The sequence below is a fragment of the Rhea pennata genome, chromosome 31 (assembly GCF_028389875.1).
Source record: "Rhea pennata isolate bPtePen1 chromosome 31, bPtePen1.pri, whole genome shotgun sequence".
Taxonomy (NCBI): domain Eukaryota; kingdom Metazoa; phylum Chordata; class Aves; order Rheiformes; family Rheidae; genus Rhea; species Rhea pennata.
This window is the reverse complement of record NC_084693.1, coordinates 2357316-2371423: the sequence shown is the minus strand read 5'-3', so window position 1 is coordinate 2371423 and position 14108 is coordinate 2357316. Positions and strand designations below refer to the sequence as shown.

At 47.8% G+C, this 14108-nt stretch overlaps 1 protein-coding gene across 5 annotated transcripts in view; it reads left to right on the top strand.

Annotated features, from left to right (window-relative positions):
- Positions 1-14108, top strand: part of ARNT (aryl hydrocarbon receptor nuclear translocator) — a 28552-nt gene extending 14444 nt beyond the window's left edge. For 2 of the 5 annotated variants that reach the window (XM_062597652.1, XM_062597649.1), the window contains 17 exons: positions 2188-2401; positions 2549-2762; positions 3042-3141; positions 3556-3621; positions 4115-4200; positions 4720-4796; positions 4977-5111; positions 5583-5657; positions 6449-6600; positions 8321-8431; positions 8637-8718; positions 9010-9133; positions 9756-9855; positions 10251-10401; positions 10992-11151; positions 11598-11749; positions 12355-14108. In XM_062597652.1, coding sequence (XP_062453636.1) covers positions 2188-2401; positions 2549-2762; positions 3042-3141; positions 3556-3621; positions 4115-4200; positions 4720-4796; positions 4977-5111; positions 5583-5657; positions 6449-6600; positions 8321-8431; positions 8637-8718; positions 9010-9133; positions 9756-9855; positions 10251-10401; positions 10992-11151; positions 11598-11749; positions 12355-12444 — 2089 coding nt within the window. In that variant the 3' untranslated portion in view covers positions 12445-14108. Of the gene's footprint in view, positions 1-2187; positions 2402-2548; positions 2763-3041; positions 3142-3555; positions 3622-4114; positions 4201-4719; positions 4797-4976; positions 5112-5582; positions 5658-6448; positions 6601-8320; positions 8432-8636; positions 8719-9009; positions 9134-9755; positions 9856-10250; positions 10402-10991; positions 11152-11597; positions 11758-12354 lie in introns of all 5 variants that reach the window. The other 3 variants (XR_009960994.1, XM_062597650.1, XM_062597653.1) reach the window with 3 other exon arrangements.

Below are 14108 nucleotides of genomic sequence, written 5' to 3'. Positions count from 1 at the left end.
TTCACGAGAATCCTGTCCTCCTATTAAAAAAAAAACCCAAAACCTATATTAGTTCAGGTTTTTCTACCACTTAATTTCATGATCCCTTAAACTTTATAGGGAGGAAAATGTCCTACCCAATATAGCAAATTAGGCTTACTTGAAAACAGGTTCTTTTCTTAATTTCTTGTTTGTAATTCCTTAGGGACCTGTGGCTCATACTGAAATGACCAAAGCAGTCATCTTGAATACTATACCATTAATACAGGCCGATGGCTAGTTCGAGCAGTGAAATGTAGCCCGTGAACGGGTGTGCACAGTGGCAGGTGGTTGAGATAGTGTGCTGTCAGGATTGTAGCCCTCTAGTAGAAAAACACCAGCGCTAAGCGTGCCCTTTCCCATTTTCAAACTGCAAACTTAAAAAGGGCTTAAGTAGCCTTCAAGGTTTCTTTCGCTTGTGACCCGCAGCTCATTACTGGGTTAGTTATTCGTGAAGAATGGCTTGTTTTGTGGCTTGCCATCTTGCAAACTTACCCTGTGACTTCTTTGGACAGTACAACTTTCTGTTCTGCCCTAGATTCATCCTTAAGCAAGGAACAGGACTAAAAAGATTGTCTGGGGTGCTCAGACCGTCACAATTCTGGCCAGTTTATTGCTTGCTGGCTGGTATAAAAGCAAACAGAAAACCCCCAAAGCATGGCCTTTCCTAACTGCAGTATTGCATAGCTTAAATATTTGAGCAGATAAGGAAACCCTAGAGGTGGGGCCTGCGAATACAGTAAACAGCAGTGCTTTTCAAGAGTTTATCCTCCAATGAAGTAGCAACCCTTTCCGTCTGTCCCCAATAGACTGTTGTTGCTATCACGCAAAAGCCTATTATAAAGACTGTTTGGCAATGAGGCAAGTATAATGCCTGGTGGTTTCCCATTACCCATTCTAGTGAGGGTAGCTTAATTCTCCCACTGGGGCACGTGAGTTTGGGAGAACTGAATTAAAGGTGAGTGTGTTTTTGAAGCACTACTTTTTCTGAGTATCAGTTTCTTGCGGCAAGGAGCAAGGTCATTTAATATCTGCACACACCTGGTAGTGATAAACGTTCCACTTCTAGTTCTCCTGTTTGGTTCACTTGTCTGTGTTCCTTCCCACACTTACATCTCTCATTTCATTTCCTATTGTGTGCTTCTTTGCATCTGATGCATCCTTTTGTATAGGAAACCTGGCTTTTAAGTCCTGTTCTGAAAAAATCTGTCTTAGTAACCCAATTAAACTGTGCATGCCGGATAAAAAGAGCCAAGTATAAACAGGTTATGTTCTGACCTCCAGAGGCTGATGGGAAATGTGCCTTGTGAGCAGACTTACGTAAGGCTCTGAAGAATCTTTAAGGATAAGGAAATCGGCAGCGCTTGTCCTAATAACTCTCTGGAGATCTCTGCACACCGCCTGGGCATTTACTTGACAGAGAGTGCTGTCCATACTGGCTTTGACCTGTGCAGAAATCAAGTGTATATCTGTTCTAAAGCTTTTCCCTCCTGCTGTGATGCAGTGAAAGGCTTTCAGTGTATCAGAGAAATATCTTCATAAAATCTCAGCAAGGTGGGACTCACCTGTTTGTAATTTAGGTGTTTAAATCATAACTGTAATCCTGCTCTCCTTGCATAATTGTATAGAGACCCATAGGTGCGAGCAGTGGGGTGATTTTGTTTCATCCTCAGGTAAGCAGTGGGTGGGATGAGACCTCATAGCCTGTCTGTATTTCCAGAGAGTGCCAATAGTGCCTGGCTGCTGAAAAATAAATTTCAGCAGCAAAGTAAGGTGAATCCAACCTTGAGAGTGGAGCCTGTGGTGAGGGAAGAAACCCTTTGCCTTGCTGCAGTGTTGTGGAACTGATGGGGAAGCTTCTCTCTCTGTTAAGGTAGCTTAGCCTAGCTCACTGGAGACACCAGGGAACCAGTGTGATTTAAAGCAAGGCTCTCTTGTCCACAGCAAAGAAGGTCCAGCTGTAGCCTCTCCTCCTTGCACTTGTTCCTGTGTTCCTTTGTGCACGCCCAGCATGCGAGGCTTTTGTGGCCCTTCTAACTCCTAATGATCCTGATGCATCTCTGTGTTTTGCGCTCTGGCCTTGTGGAAGCGTTGACCTGGGGAAAATGCTGAGCCTTCCGGCTGGTTGGTAATTTCATCTTCCTCCTCTTCCTCCTCGGCCTTTTGCAGGGAAAATCACAGCGAGATCGAGCGCAGGCGAAGGAACAAGATGACTGCCTACATCACAGAGCTGTCAGATATGGTGCCCACCTGCAGTGCCCTGGCCCGTAAACCGGACAAGCTCACTATTCTGCGCATGGCTGTCTCTCACATGAAGTCGCTGCGTGGCACAGGCAATACCTCCACTGATGGCACCTACAAACCCTCCTTTCTCACTGACCAGGTCTTGGCTTGATGTTGATTTAGGGGAAATACTGCAGTCACGGGGGAATTAAATTGTGGGTAGGGAAGAGAGGCCCTCAGGGTTGGTTTAGAGGATGTTGCCTGCTTAGCACTGGAGTAAGAGCGTGTCCGTCTGTCCTGTATGCAGGAACTCAAACACTTGATCCTAGAGGCAGCCGACGGCTTTCTGTTCATAGTGTCCTGTGAGACTGGGAGGGTGGTGTATGTCTCCGATTCCGTGACTCCTGTCTTGAACCAGCCCCAGTCTGAATGGTTTGGCAGCACCTTGTACGACCAGGTACACCCAGATGATGTGGGCAAACTGAGGGAGCAGCTTTCCACGTCGGAGAACGCGCTGACAGGTAAAGCAGCCTGGGAAAGGAGTAGAGGATGAGCAGTGCAGAAGCTGGCAAAGGACCTGATTGGATTAAAAATCTCCATTTGTAGAAGGAACTAAACCCTGGTGCCTTTCTAACAAGGCTCCTGCAGCAATCCCCTCCCCCCCCCCCCCGAGAATGCATCTAAAGCTACCACTGGTGATGCTTATAGCTTACTAGTTTCCTAGTATGATACCTAATGCTTAAGTTGGTGAAAGGATTTGAAAAACTGCAGCAGCACCTTGCTTTTTCTTCTTTATTTAGGTCGCATTTTAGATTTAAAGACGGGGACTGTCAAGAAGGAAGGCCAACAGTCCATGAGGATGTGCATGGGTTCACGAAGGTCTTTCATCTGCCGAATGAGGTAACGGAGAGAGCCCTCAGGGAAATCTTATTTGAGCCTGGAGCTGAACTTCTAGCTGACCCCTTTATGCTTGTGTTTCAGCTCTGATTTTGCTCGTGATACAACATGAGCGAAACAATATATATAATATAATGAAGTTTTCCACGCAGAGTGAGCAACCAGTTCTTGAGACTTTCTTTGCCCTGTGTAAAGTAGCTCTCAAGACAGTTTCAAGTAGGACTGATGATTTACTTTGACCCCATATGTCACCTCCTTTATTGAAGTTTGTAGAATGAGTACTTTTCACTTGTGTGATGGAGGTTCAAAGCTTCATCCCAGTTTACAGAGTGCTTCCTCTCTCATTTAAGACTTACATGTTGTTTTGACCTTGATAAACAAGGATAAAAAGCCTTTTTCCTTCTAATTCTCGTACAGGTGTGGCAACAGTTCAGTGGATCCAGTCTCTGTAAATCGTCTCAGCTATATGCGGAATCGCTGCAGGTAAATCATACAAAGGTTACACGCAAACCTTCTGTGTTGCTAGGAGCAAAAGGAGCTACGGCTCCGTCATCAGAGTGGTGGGAACACACTATAGAGAGAGTGTGCAGGGTGGGCTAGCATAATACATAGAGTTTAGATGGAGCTGCTGGTAGAGGAACCGTAGTACCACTGTAATGGGGAAGATAATACTTATTTTGAATCCTTTCTTTATTCCAGACTTGGATTTTAAGTTAATTAAAACCAAATGTTCTTCAAATTGTTGCTCTTGGGCCCTACTGTACTTTGTCCTTGTTTTAATTTGAAAATGAGAGAGGTTCCAACCTATGGTATCCTTTGACTTCTTGAATTTATGCCAAGTCTTTGTGCTTTATACTAAATTGGGGTAAGGTCAAGCAGGTTCAGGTAGGGTGTTTCCTATTTGTGTTTTTAAAAGCTTCTACAGAATGTCTTCAGGGTAAAGAAAGAAGAATTGGAACTTTTTCTCTCTCCCAAGGAATGGCTTAGGTGCAGCAAAAGATGGTGAACCTCACTACGTCGTGGTGCACTGCACGGGTTACATAAAAGCCTGGCCTCCTGCAGGTAATGACTTACTCTGGTTAGCAGAAATGTTCAATCGTGGCAGCTTCCTAAGAAGATATTGTCTGAAGTTGTCCATTCTCTGCACTGATGTGCTAGTAAATGCTTTCCAAATATATCTAGCATCTTTTCTCATTTTAGGATTGAACTAAATTTTTTTTCAGGTGCTGGATCAGAGATCTGTGTTTCAGAAGGTTAATTAAGAGATAGGATGTTTCAGTGGTTCAGAGGCATGATCCCTGTCTTTGAGCAGTGTCCACTGTGGAGGATGAAAACACTACACTGTCTAATTTGCCAGCTAGTGCTGAAAGTGATAGAGCTCTTCCCTTCCGGGGAAAAAAAGGGAGTGGGAGGCAATTTGATTTACCAAGTCCTTGCTTGGAAAAGAATATTGGATTACAAAACAGAGTGGAGAGATGTGCTGAAGTCAGAGCTATATGCTTTTTATTTTCTCTGAAATCTTTTTTTTGTTTGTTTGTTTTGTTTTGACCTTACTGGAATTCTTTGGCACTCCACTCTCAGGTGTTTCATTGCCTGATGATGACCCGGACGCTGGCCAGGGCAGCAAGTTTTGCCTTGTGGCTATTGGCAGACTCCAGGTGTGTAGCACTTTTTGATTGTACAACCTTGCCTTGTCCTAAAAGTCCACAGTTTAACCTTTCTGCCTGAAGGTGTTCCCCGATTGCCACAAATCCAGCTGCAGGGCTTCCTGGAACTGTTGGCCAGGAGAAAGCAGCTCTTGCAGGATCTGCTAATACTGCATCTGTCTGGCCTTGCAGGTCACTAGCTCGCCCAACTGCACAGACATGAACAATGTTTGTCAGCCAACGGAGTTCATCTCTCGGCACAACACTGAAGGCATTTTCACCTTCATAGATCACCGCTGTGTGGCTACTGTTGGCTACCAGCCGCAGGTGAGAAAACACTGGGAGCCTTCTAAGAAAGAACTAGTTTGAACAGGCTTTTCCCTCCTCCCTCCTTTGCACATCGTTGTTCTGCTTGTCTAACAGATCTGATAAAACCATGCCAGGGACTAAGCCAGATGTTTCTCTTCCACCAGTTGCTCTTTCATTTGCTTTTCTAAGTGCTTTCATCATGGGGAAAGGTGGGTGGCTCTGGGTTATGTCTAATGTCAATTAAGGTATTTTTTGCCTTCACTTGAGTTAGAGATCAAACACCAGTCAACTGCTGTTGTGCTTCTGTTAAAATACAGCACACCAATTCCCGCACTCGCTTTGTGTCACGGTGATTGGGAGTGGGGAGAGTGCTGTGGGAGAGCAGTAACCGCCTGCCCAAAGTGGAATCAATGGGGCAGTTGTGAAACGGGGAGTCTACTGGCTGAACGAAAACTGACTCGATCTCCCTCCCAATTCCTTTAAAATTAGGAGCTTCTGGGGAAGGACATTGTAGATTTCTGCCACCCAGAAGACCAACAGCTTTTGCGAGACAGCTTTCAGCAGGTAAAGCATTTTAACTACCTCTTGGCATGCAGTGTGATATTCAAATTGCAATGTGTCTGGTGCTTGCAAAGCAATGAAACTAACTGGAAAACCAAGAGAATAATAAACCTTAGATGTTTATTCTTTGCCAAAAGGCAAATAGTTACAGATCTAGTCACGTAATTGTAAACATGCAAAACAAACCAGAAGCATCTGATGTCTAACTCTTGAATTCATCTTCTGGCTGCTAGTCCAGTCTGCTTTTAGGGCCAGAGACATGGCTACAAAGTGCCTACTTGAATGCCATGCTTCTGTGGCTGAAACACTGGTTCATCTCTAGGGCCCAGCCCAGTGCCGCAGAACTCGAAATGGATGTGGTTTGCTTGCCCTGTTGTGGTTACTCTTATTTCTGAGGGCGTTGGACTTGTGGCAGGGCAGGTAAGACTGCCCATGTGCTTTCATGACTCCAAAAAGTAGCTGCTCATATCCATTTGTCCAAATAGCTGGCACCAGAAGCAACAGCGCATCATTTGCTGGAGGTTTTTCATACATCTCACCAGTGCAAAGAGATAAGGAAAGTGGAAGCCAAAAAGGGGCTATTAGGTTCTCCTACCATATCATTCTGGAATCGAGATCCTGTAAAGGAGTAGTGGCAGTGCCATTTAGTTGGGGAAAATCAAGATATGGTCTTGTAGACTTTGAGGCAAAGGGCCATCATGGGCTTCTAGCGGGGGGTGGCTTGTGCTCAGAAGAAAGTTGCTCTTCAGTGCCTTCTTTTGTCAGGTACTACTGATGGCATTACGTTTTTTTAGGTGGTGAAGTTAAAAGGCCAGGTTCTGTCAGTCATGTTCCGATTCCGATCCAAAAACCGGGAATGGCTCTGGATGCGAACCAGCTCCTTTACCTTCCAGAACCCCTACTCGGATGAAATTGAGTACATCATCTGTACCAACACCAATGTCAAGTATGTACAGTGAAATGACTTGCCAACCACCAGTGATAGCACGTGAACCAGATGGGTCTTGTCCCAGAGTAACCAAGAACACGGAATTGCGGGGGAGCTTTGGCCTTTCCCCCTCACCAAGCTTCCCATCAATTTGCGTAGGCCCTGGAGAAATTACTAAGTCCCCTGAGCATTCTTTTCCTGGGCTGTGGCAGGCACTGTAGGACTGTAAAGTGCAAGAAATTTAATTCCTTTGGCAGTCTTGGTTGTCTGGCTTAGCAAGCTGCCAAAGTTCAGCTCCAGCAGTGCTTTGATTAACTCTGGAAACTTGCTCCAGTAACCTGTCTCTGAATTTGCATTCAGAACTAATAATAGTAAAGTCCACATCTGAATGTCACTCTTGGACTTCTGTTGACAATCCAGGAGGGCAGCTGGTCCAGAGTGTGGCTTTTCATGTGAGCAGGATTGTCCACAGTTCATGGCAGAAAGCAAACACTTATTTTTCCCTGCTGCTGTAGTTTGTCCTCAGAAACCAGCTCCTGAGTGATGCTTTGGGGAGACTGCTCTCACTGCTGCTTTCTTCTCTTCCCTCTCTTGACTGTTCTAGTGGGTTGGTAGTGCACATTGCTCTACAGCTGCATTTCCTTTGGGAGTGCTCATAGCTGCTCTGTCTTTCCATGAGTGAGCTCCAGGCTCTTCACAGTAGAGCAGAAATCAAAGTAAAGGAGAAATGTTCCTATATGTGTTCCAAAACTGCAGGGCTGGTGGGAGCAGCAAATGGAGTCTCTCCAGCCAGACAAACAGAAGGCTTGATTGCTTGTGCCAATGGGCAGGCGAAAGATCAGGATTTTTTTTTTTTTTTTTTTTTTTTAATTTTTCTTGTGAAGAAAGGTCCTAGAGGGCAGGTAGCACTTCTTGCCTTCCCCTAACAAGCAAGGTGCTTTCTGATGGAAAGCATTAACATTTGAGCAATGACAACTCAATACCTTTGGCTCTAAAGAGCTATGGTCTGAGTGCAGGGCTGAGATCTGATGCAGATCTGACGCAGACTGAAATTCCTGTCCTGGTGTTAGAGCTATCTCTTTGAACTCATTCATTCCACGTACATCCATTCCCACATCCATACTACAGCTTCTGAACGCACTGCGCAAATTCAGACCAGATAAGCAGCAATCTGTGCCTGATTGTGCTTGAGATGCAGTTTATCTATGTGCATCTTTGCTAGATTATCTGTATTAAGTGGTTTCATCCATGAGATCAGGTCCTCCTTCAAAAGCAGCAGCGTGCAAAACAACTGTTGAGGAAAATGCTAGATTTCCATCCCTTTCTTGTGGGGTAGGAGGGGATGGTTTTTTAACTGACTATAGACAGAAGAGCATAAAGAATTCCACCACCATCTTGGGCTTAAAAACCTAAACTGCTGGTGGTCTTTGCAGGCTCCAACTCTGGAGTGTCTGGCATAGAGCTAAATGGAAACTTTAGGGGTTTTTAGGCCCCTCAAGCTGTTCTTGTGCTTTAAGGCTGCTGCAGAACTGGCCATGTTCCCCTTTCAGAGACCATGGAAACTGGAAAGATCCTTCACTTGAACAGGTTTTGCAAAAAAAAAAAAGCTTCCAGTCTTGTTTGAGACAGGTGCATTCTCTTGCATTCAGCAGCCAACTGTTTGCTTTTCTTTGTCACTTTTAAATATTTTTTTTCTCTTCTCTCTCTCTCTGCCTTTATTTTATTTTATTTTTTTAAGGAATTCAAGCCAGGAATCTCGGCCTGCCTTGTCGAACTCAATGCAGAGGCCCCAGCTGGGGCAGAGCGTCAGTCTTCCCCTGGAGATGGGCACAGCACAGCTGCCCTCAAGGTCAGGAGGTGCCCCACTCCTTTTACCCTGCCCCTCTCGCTGGTTCTGCCCTCCTGCCAAGTAGCCTTCCTACCCCAGCTTTCCCCTCCACAGCAATGAACTCCCCTTGGGCTAATAAATCATTGGTGTAACCACAGAGTATCTGTTCCCCTGGCAATCATTTTAGCAGGCGCTGTTCTCCTATTACAGCCACTTTCTATTTTAGGCAGCAGCAGCAGCCGACGCAACAGACAGAGCTGGAAGTGGTCCCAGGAAGAGAGAGCCTATCTGCCTACGACCACTCACAGGTAAATCAACAGGGGTTCTGGCCACTCGTTGCTTTTGTTGTCCTATGTTGTTTGAATCACCTTTTGTTGGGGATTTAAAGGTGGCCACCCAAGATTGACTTGAGGGTGGTGAGAATTTGGATAGGAAAGTGATCTGGCATGGGTTTTGCTGGATCTGTGCTCGATTCTGATCTGCCTCTGTGCAGGGCCCCAGCCTTCAAACGCCCTCAGCTGTTCTCTGCACTGGTTGGGAGATGGCTGAGTTCCTTTGCACTTGATGTACTGACTGCTCGTATTTATACCTGCTCACAGGTTCCTGTTCAGCCTGTGACTGCTGCTGGCCCAGAGCACAGCAAGCCGTTGGAGAAGGCAGAGAGCCTGTTTAATCAGGAGAGGGACCCAAGGTTCAGCGAAATCTACAGCAGTATCAATACAGGTAGGGAGCACTGGCCTGTGAGACACACTCAGGGAGTGTTCCACGTTCATTTGACTTGTGTTTCGGTCCAAGTGCTCTTCTGTTCTTCCCAAGTCACTCGGAGCAGCTCTTGGGTGTAGAGGCTGGTTTCTGCATTGTGGCAGCCCAGGTCTTGCAGAATAGTAGTGATTTTTTTTTTTTTTTTTGACACCGTGTGGAGGGTGCCTGACTACACACTGATACGTTGTAGTGGCAGCAAATCTCCCTGAAAACAATATTGTGCAGGAAAGGTGTGGGGAGAGGGTGGGTGATAGGATGTCTCTTGTTCTGTGTCGGCTTGTCTGCCCTAGTCTGATCCTTCCTGTTTGTCCCTAGAGAGTAGTTCTCTGTGCTCCTAGTCTGAGCACAGCTAACCCCAAAGGACCTTAATGCAAAGTTTATTAGAAAATGGAGGGGAAATCAAATTAAACAGCATTTTACAAAACCATCTGGAGTCCATGTCTGGATAAGGAACAGTCGTGCTTGATGGTTTGGCTCAAAACATTCTCCCTTCACGCGAGCACGTCTCTTGCTAACTAGTTCTGTCCCTGCTCCCGATGCTGAGACCGTCTCAGCTCTAACCTGAACCTCCCTCTCTCCACAGACCAGAACAAAGCCATTCCTGCCAGCACAGTGCCTGCCAACCAAACCCTCTTTCAGCAGGGAAATGCTTTCACCCCCACACGACCTGCAGAGAACTTTAGGTGAGACTTCAAGTACTTTGAGTTGTATCTTGCCCTGTAGTAGTTGTTGGTCTCTCAATGCCTCCTTCTGCAAGCGCTGAGGGTTCCCAGCCCCTCTCTGCCTGACAGTGATTGTCCATAAATGTGCTCCCACATGGTCTGTGCCTGTGCAACATTGCTTGGATCCTAGCCCAGCAGCTGAGCTGGGTGTGTAGCTTTGCCCACAAACCCAGCAGCTCCTGCTGGTTGTGCCCATAGTAGGGCAGCAGGATGGGTTCTGGCACGGGAACAAACTTACCCTGCACATGTGGGCTCGTTTTCCCTCCCCTAGTAACCTGCACAGATGGTGTTTGTGCCTCCTTGTCCTGTGACGTGCTACCTAGCGTCCTTCTGAGAATGCCTCTCCCCTCTTCCAGGAGCAGCAGCATGGTACCTCCTGTGAACATTATCCAGCAGCAGCCTGCATCCGCGGGCCGGATCTTAGCACAGATTTCGCGCCACTCCAACCCCGCCCAGGTCAGCGGAACCAACTGGGCTCCAGGGACGCGGCCAGCGTTCACACCTCAGGTAGCAACGTCCGAACTCTCGGTGCAGGCCCAGAGCCCCCAGTGCGTTACAGACCCCTCCTGCTGGAACGAGGTCTCGCTTGCTAGTGACGGAGGAGTGCTGTGTGTTGAGCGCCTCTGACCGCTCATGTTGAGAAGTGAATGAAGAGGTGAAACGCCAGCACGGCTGCTCTGTGCTCTTGAGGGAAGACATCTCCCCTCTGCAACAGGGTCCGTGGTAGCTGCTGGTTTTAATACTCTCAGTGGAGAGGCTAGAGGAGGAACAGGTCAGAGACAGAACATGCTTGTTGCTCCGAGTGTTTGAAGTGCTCTAGGACCTTTTCTCTCCTTCCTCCCACTTCATGTGAGGTGCTGTTGTGCTAGGTGCTGCCCATACAGGCGAGGATGAGCACCTCGCGCTGAGCAGCTCTTCTGCAGAGGGTTTAGGGTGGATCAGCAAGGGTGGGAGATGACCCTGTCTGTGTGCTGTCTTGTTTGGAGACAAGTTACCTAGCTGCAAAGTTGGCACAGTCCAGCAATTACCGCCCTGGGTCTGAAGGTCAGAATAAATGCATCTCTCTTCTTCCTCTCACCTTTCCTTCTGTCTTACAGCAAGTGACATCCCAGACAGTGAAGACTCGGCCCCCTTCGTTTGGTCTGGGAACTTTCCAAAGCACGCCATCCTCCTTCAGTCCTATGGCAGCCCCTGGATCTACAGCTTCCCCCAGCGGGCCTGCTTATCCAAACCTTGCTGGCCGCGGCACAGGCTTCAGTGAGTGTGGCTTGGGGTGCTGCGGAAGTTGATGGGGTGATGACAGAGTCCCCGTAGAGGGAAGCTTGGAGTCACGCACCTTGCTCTGAGGCTGAATCTCTAGGGGTTGCTGTGGAAGCTGTGAACGGCCAAGTGCTGTGTGTGCAGCTAAATCCCTGCTTGTCCCAGCTAGCGCTGCCCTTTTCAGCTTTATCTGCACTCTCAGTGTGGGGTTCCAGAGCAGATGTTTCAAACAATTTGCAGGCTGGTTGGAGTGAGGAAGGAACAAAACCCCGGTGGGTTTTCTCTGCGTTTGTCATTCGACCCTGTAGATGGGTATTCACAAATGTCTTACTGTGTGAGAGTTAGTGGCTTTTCCCAGGGGGGTAGATCCCGTCCCCTTAAAGGACTGTAGAAACCACAGCCTGAGCTAGGAAACGTTTGCCGACTTGTTCCCTGTCGAACAGCCACGGAGACGGCGCAGACCCCTGCCCCCTTCCAGACGCGCGCGGCCGAAGGCGTGGGGATGTGGCCGCAGTGGCAAGGACAGCACCACGGCCCGGCCTCCGGGGAGCAGCACGTGCCGCAGCCGCAGCCGAGCCAGCCTGAGGTCTTCTCAGTAAGACGGTGCTTTTTTTAACCTCCCGAGCGAGAGGACCCTTGTGGGCTTCAGTTCCCAAGTGTGGGCAGTAGACTGAAACGCCAGGAGCTTGTCTTTAGAGTTGGTAATAGCCAGCGAGGTCTCAAACTTGTGAATAACCTGATGGAGCTGGGTCTGGGGAGGAGAGGACGGAGACCTTGTCTGGCCTTGCTTTGCGTCTTGGTTTAGCGTAGGATCAGTGTGGAGGTCCTGCTCTGAGCTCAGGCGAAGTGCTGGCCCTGTGCTGTTGCCAAACAGCTGTGGTTGAATTAACCCCTCTAGCTCCAGTTTAAACAAAAATCTCCAGACACATTGAGCGTGCAGACTGCTCTTCCCCTCCGCTGCTCTTCTCCTTGGAGACACAAGGAGACACAAGACACGGCAGACTTCAGGGGATCAGTGTGGTCACTGCTCATGGCTTAAATTCACCAGTCTCCACAGCTTTGATACCAAACCCTGTGCACCCGTAGGAGGAAAGGGACTGTCTTTGTATACAACGCCTAGTATGACAAACTTGTCTGCAACTAAATCTCCAAGGCACCCCCCTAGCTCAGATAATAACCGCATCCTTGTTACCTTCACAGGACATGCTGACAATGCTGGGAGACCAGGGACCCAACTACAACAACGAAGAGTTCCCAGAGTTAAATATATTCCCTTCTTTTTCAGAATAAAATAAGCCCTAGGGAAAGTAAAAATATAGCTATATATAATACCTATGTGTAAAGGAAAACACCTAAGTCTTTTTTTCAAAGACTGCTGAACTTTCTAAACACTTCCTACCTTCTGGAGGCGAAACTCTGCCCGAGAGGCCCGGAGGATGGACGGCCCGCGCGGAAGGAGGACGCTGTGGCTGTGGGCACCTCCTCTGTACAGCACTGGCAGTGGGGACTGTTCGCCTGGACGCTTCAGGACTTGGGTGCAGCTGCACTCACTGACCGAAGTCCCCGGTGTTTGCAGACCGCTCGTGAGCGGCTTTTGCTCTGCGCACTGGGTTGGTAGGAGGGATTCCTGCCTGGATTACAGGCAGCTCCCCAAATCCATAAAGTGGCTTTTACTGTTTTTATTTTAGTCTTCTATACCGTGACTCTTTTGTATCAAACACAAAACAAAGCATTGTAACTTTTTAAGTGTTGGAAGAAACTCTTCCAAGTGTTTAACCCTGTATGACGCGATTCTGGAGGATGCTGGGGTAAGAATCCTTGCGATCAGGCTTTCCGGTTGGGAATCACCCCTTAAAGGAAGCTTTGACATCTCTGGAGGGTTTTTTACTGCATCTCCCTTCTGGGGTGTTTTATTTAGAGATTCCCGTGTGTGCAGGTGCGTTACTGTTTTTTGGATCCCGTCTCTTTGTGAACTGTGCAATGAATATGGGCCTCTGTTGTCAGTGTGACCTATAAACTCCCTCGGGGCCCTGTCGTTCGTGTGAATGACAGGGTAGTTACGAGCCATAAAAATATTACGTATGTAGCTTTGTTCTCAACGCATCAGTTTTACAGCTGATGGTTTCTGTGCTGCCATAGACCAATGTTTCAGCAGGCTTTTTGTCAGCTTGAGGGGAAGGAGGGAGGGAAAGAAAACCTGCCCTGCACTTCCCAAGCAATTCTACCACTTCTAGGTCGACCTCCTCACCTTCGTTTCGGAGCTGGACATCCGAGATCCCTTGACAGAGAGGCCCCCCCCGGTTCCTTCGGGGGCCTGCTGAGGAATTGCGTTTTTCAGGACATGCTCCCAACGGCTCTTAAAATTCACGGTCCCCCTGAAGAAATTCCTCCTGCCATACGACGACCCTGTTGCCAAATCACAAAATGGAGGAGAGCAAGGGAAGACGGGGAACAGAATGATTTCTTCGTAAACCTGGACTCTGAATCTGCTGGCTTCCTCCATGGAAAAACTTGTGGCAAATCTCGCCCTCCTCAGGGTGTGGAGGGGCTGGAAGAACAGTCTGATTCCCCCGCGATGGCGGGACTTGCTTGAATTTCAGCAGGAAAACTCGTTCGCTGCCGAGTTTTGACTCGGAAAGGAACTTGGTGCAACTGCAAAGGGGGGAAAAGAACAGGAATCTTCCTTGGAAACCTAGTTTTGTTCTGGAGAAAGTCTGTTGGGAATCTCTCCTCCTGCCCTAGGACGGCTGCAGTGTTTTCACCCACCCGGAGCAGTTTGATTTTTCTTTCTTTTTTTCCCTGTTTTCTCCTGCTTTTGGTAGAAAATGAAGATTTGAAGCTTTTTTCCAAAGTTTCAAACGCTGCTTCCAAATTCACATATGGGAAGTTGGGAACCTCCCCTGAGGGAGTCTGCAGCTATCCCTGGATCCATCCTCTTTTTTTTTTTTTTTTTT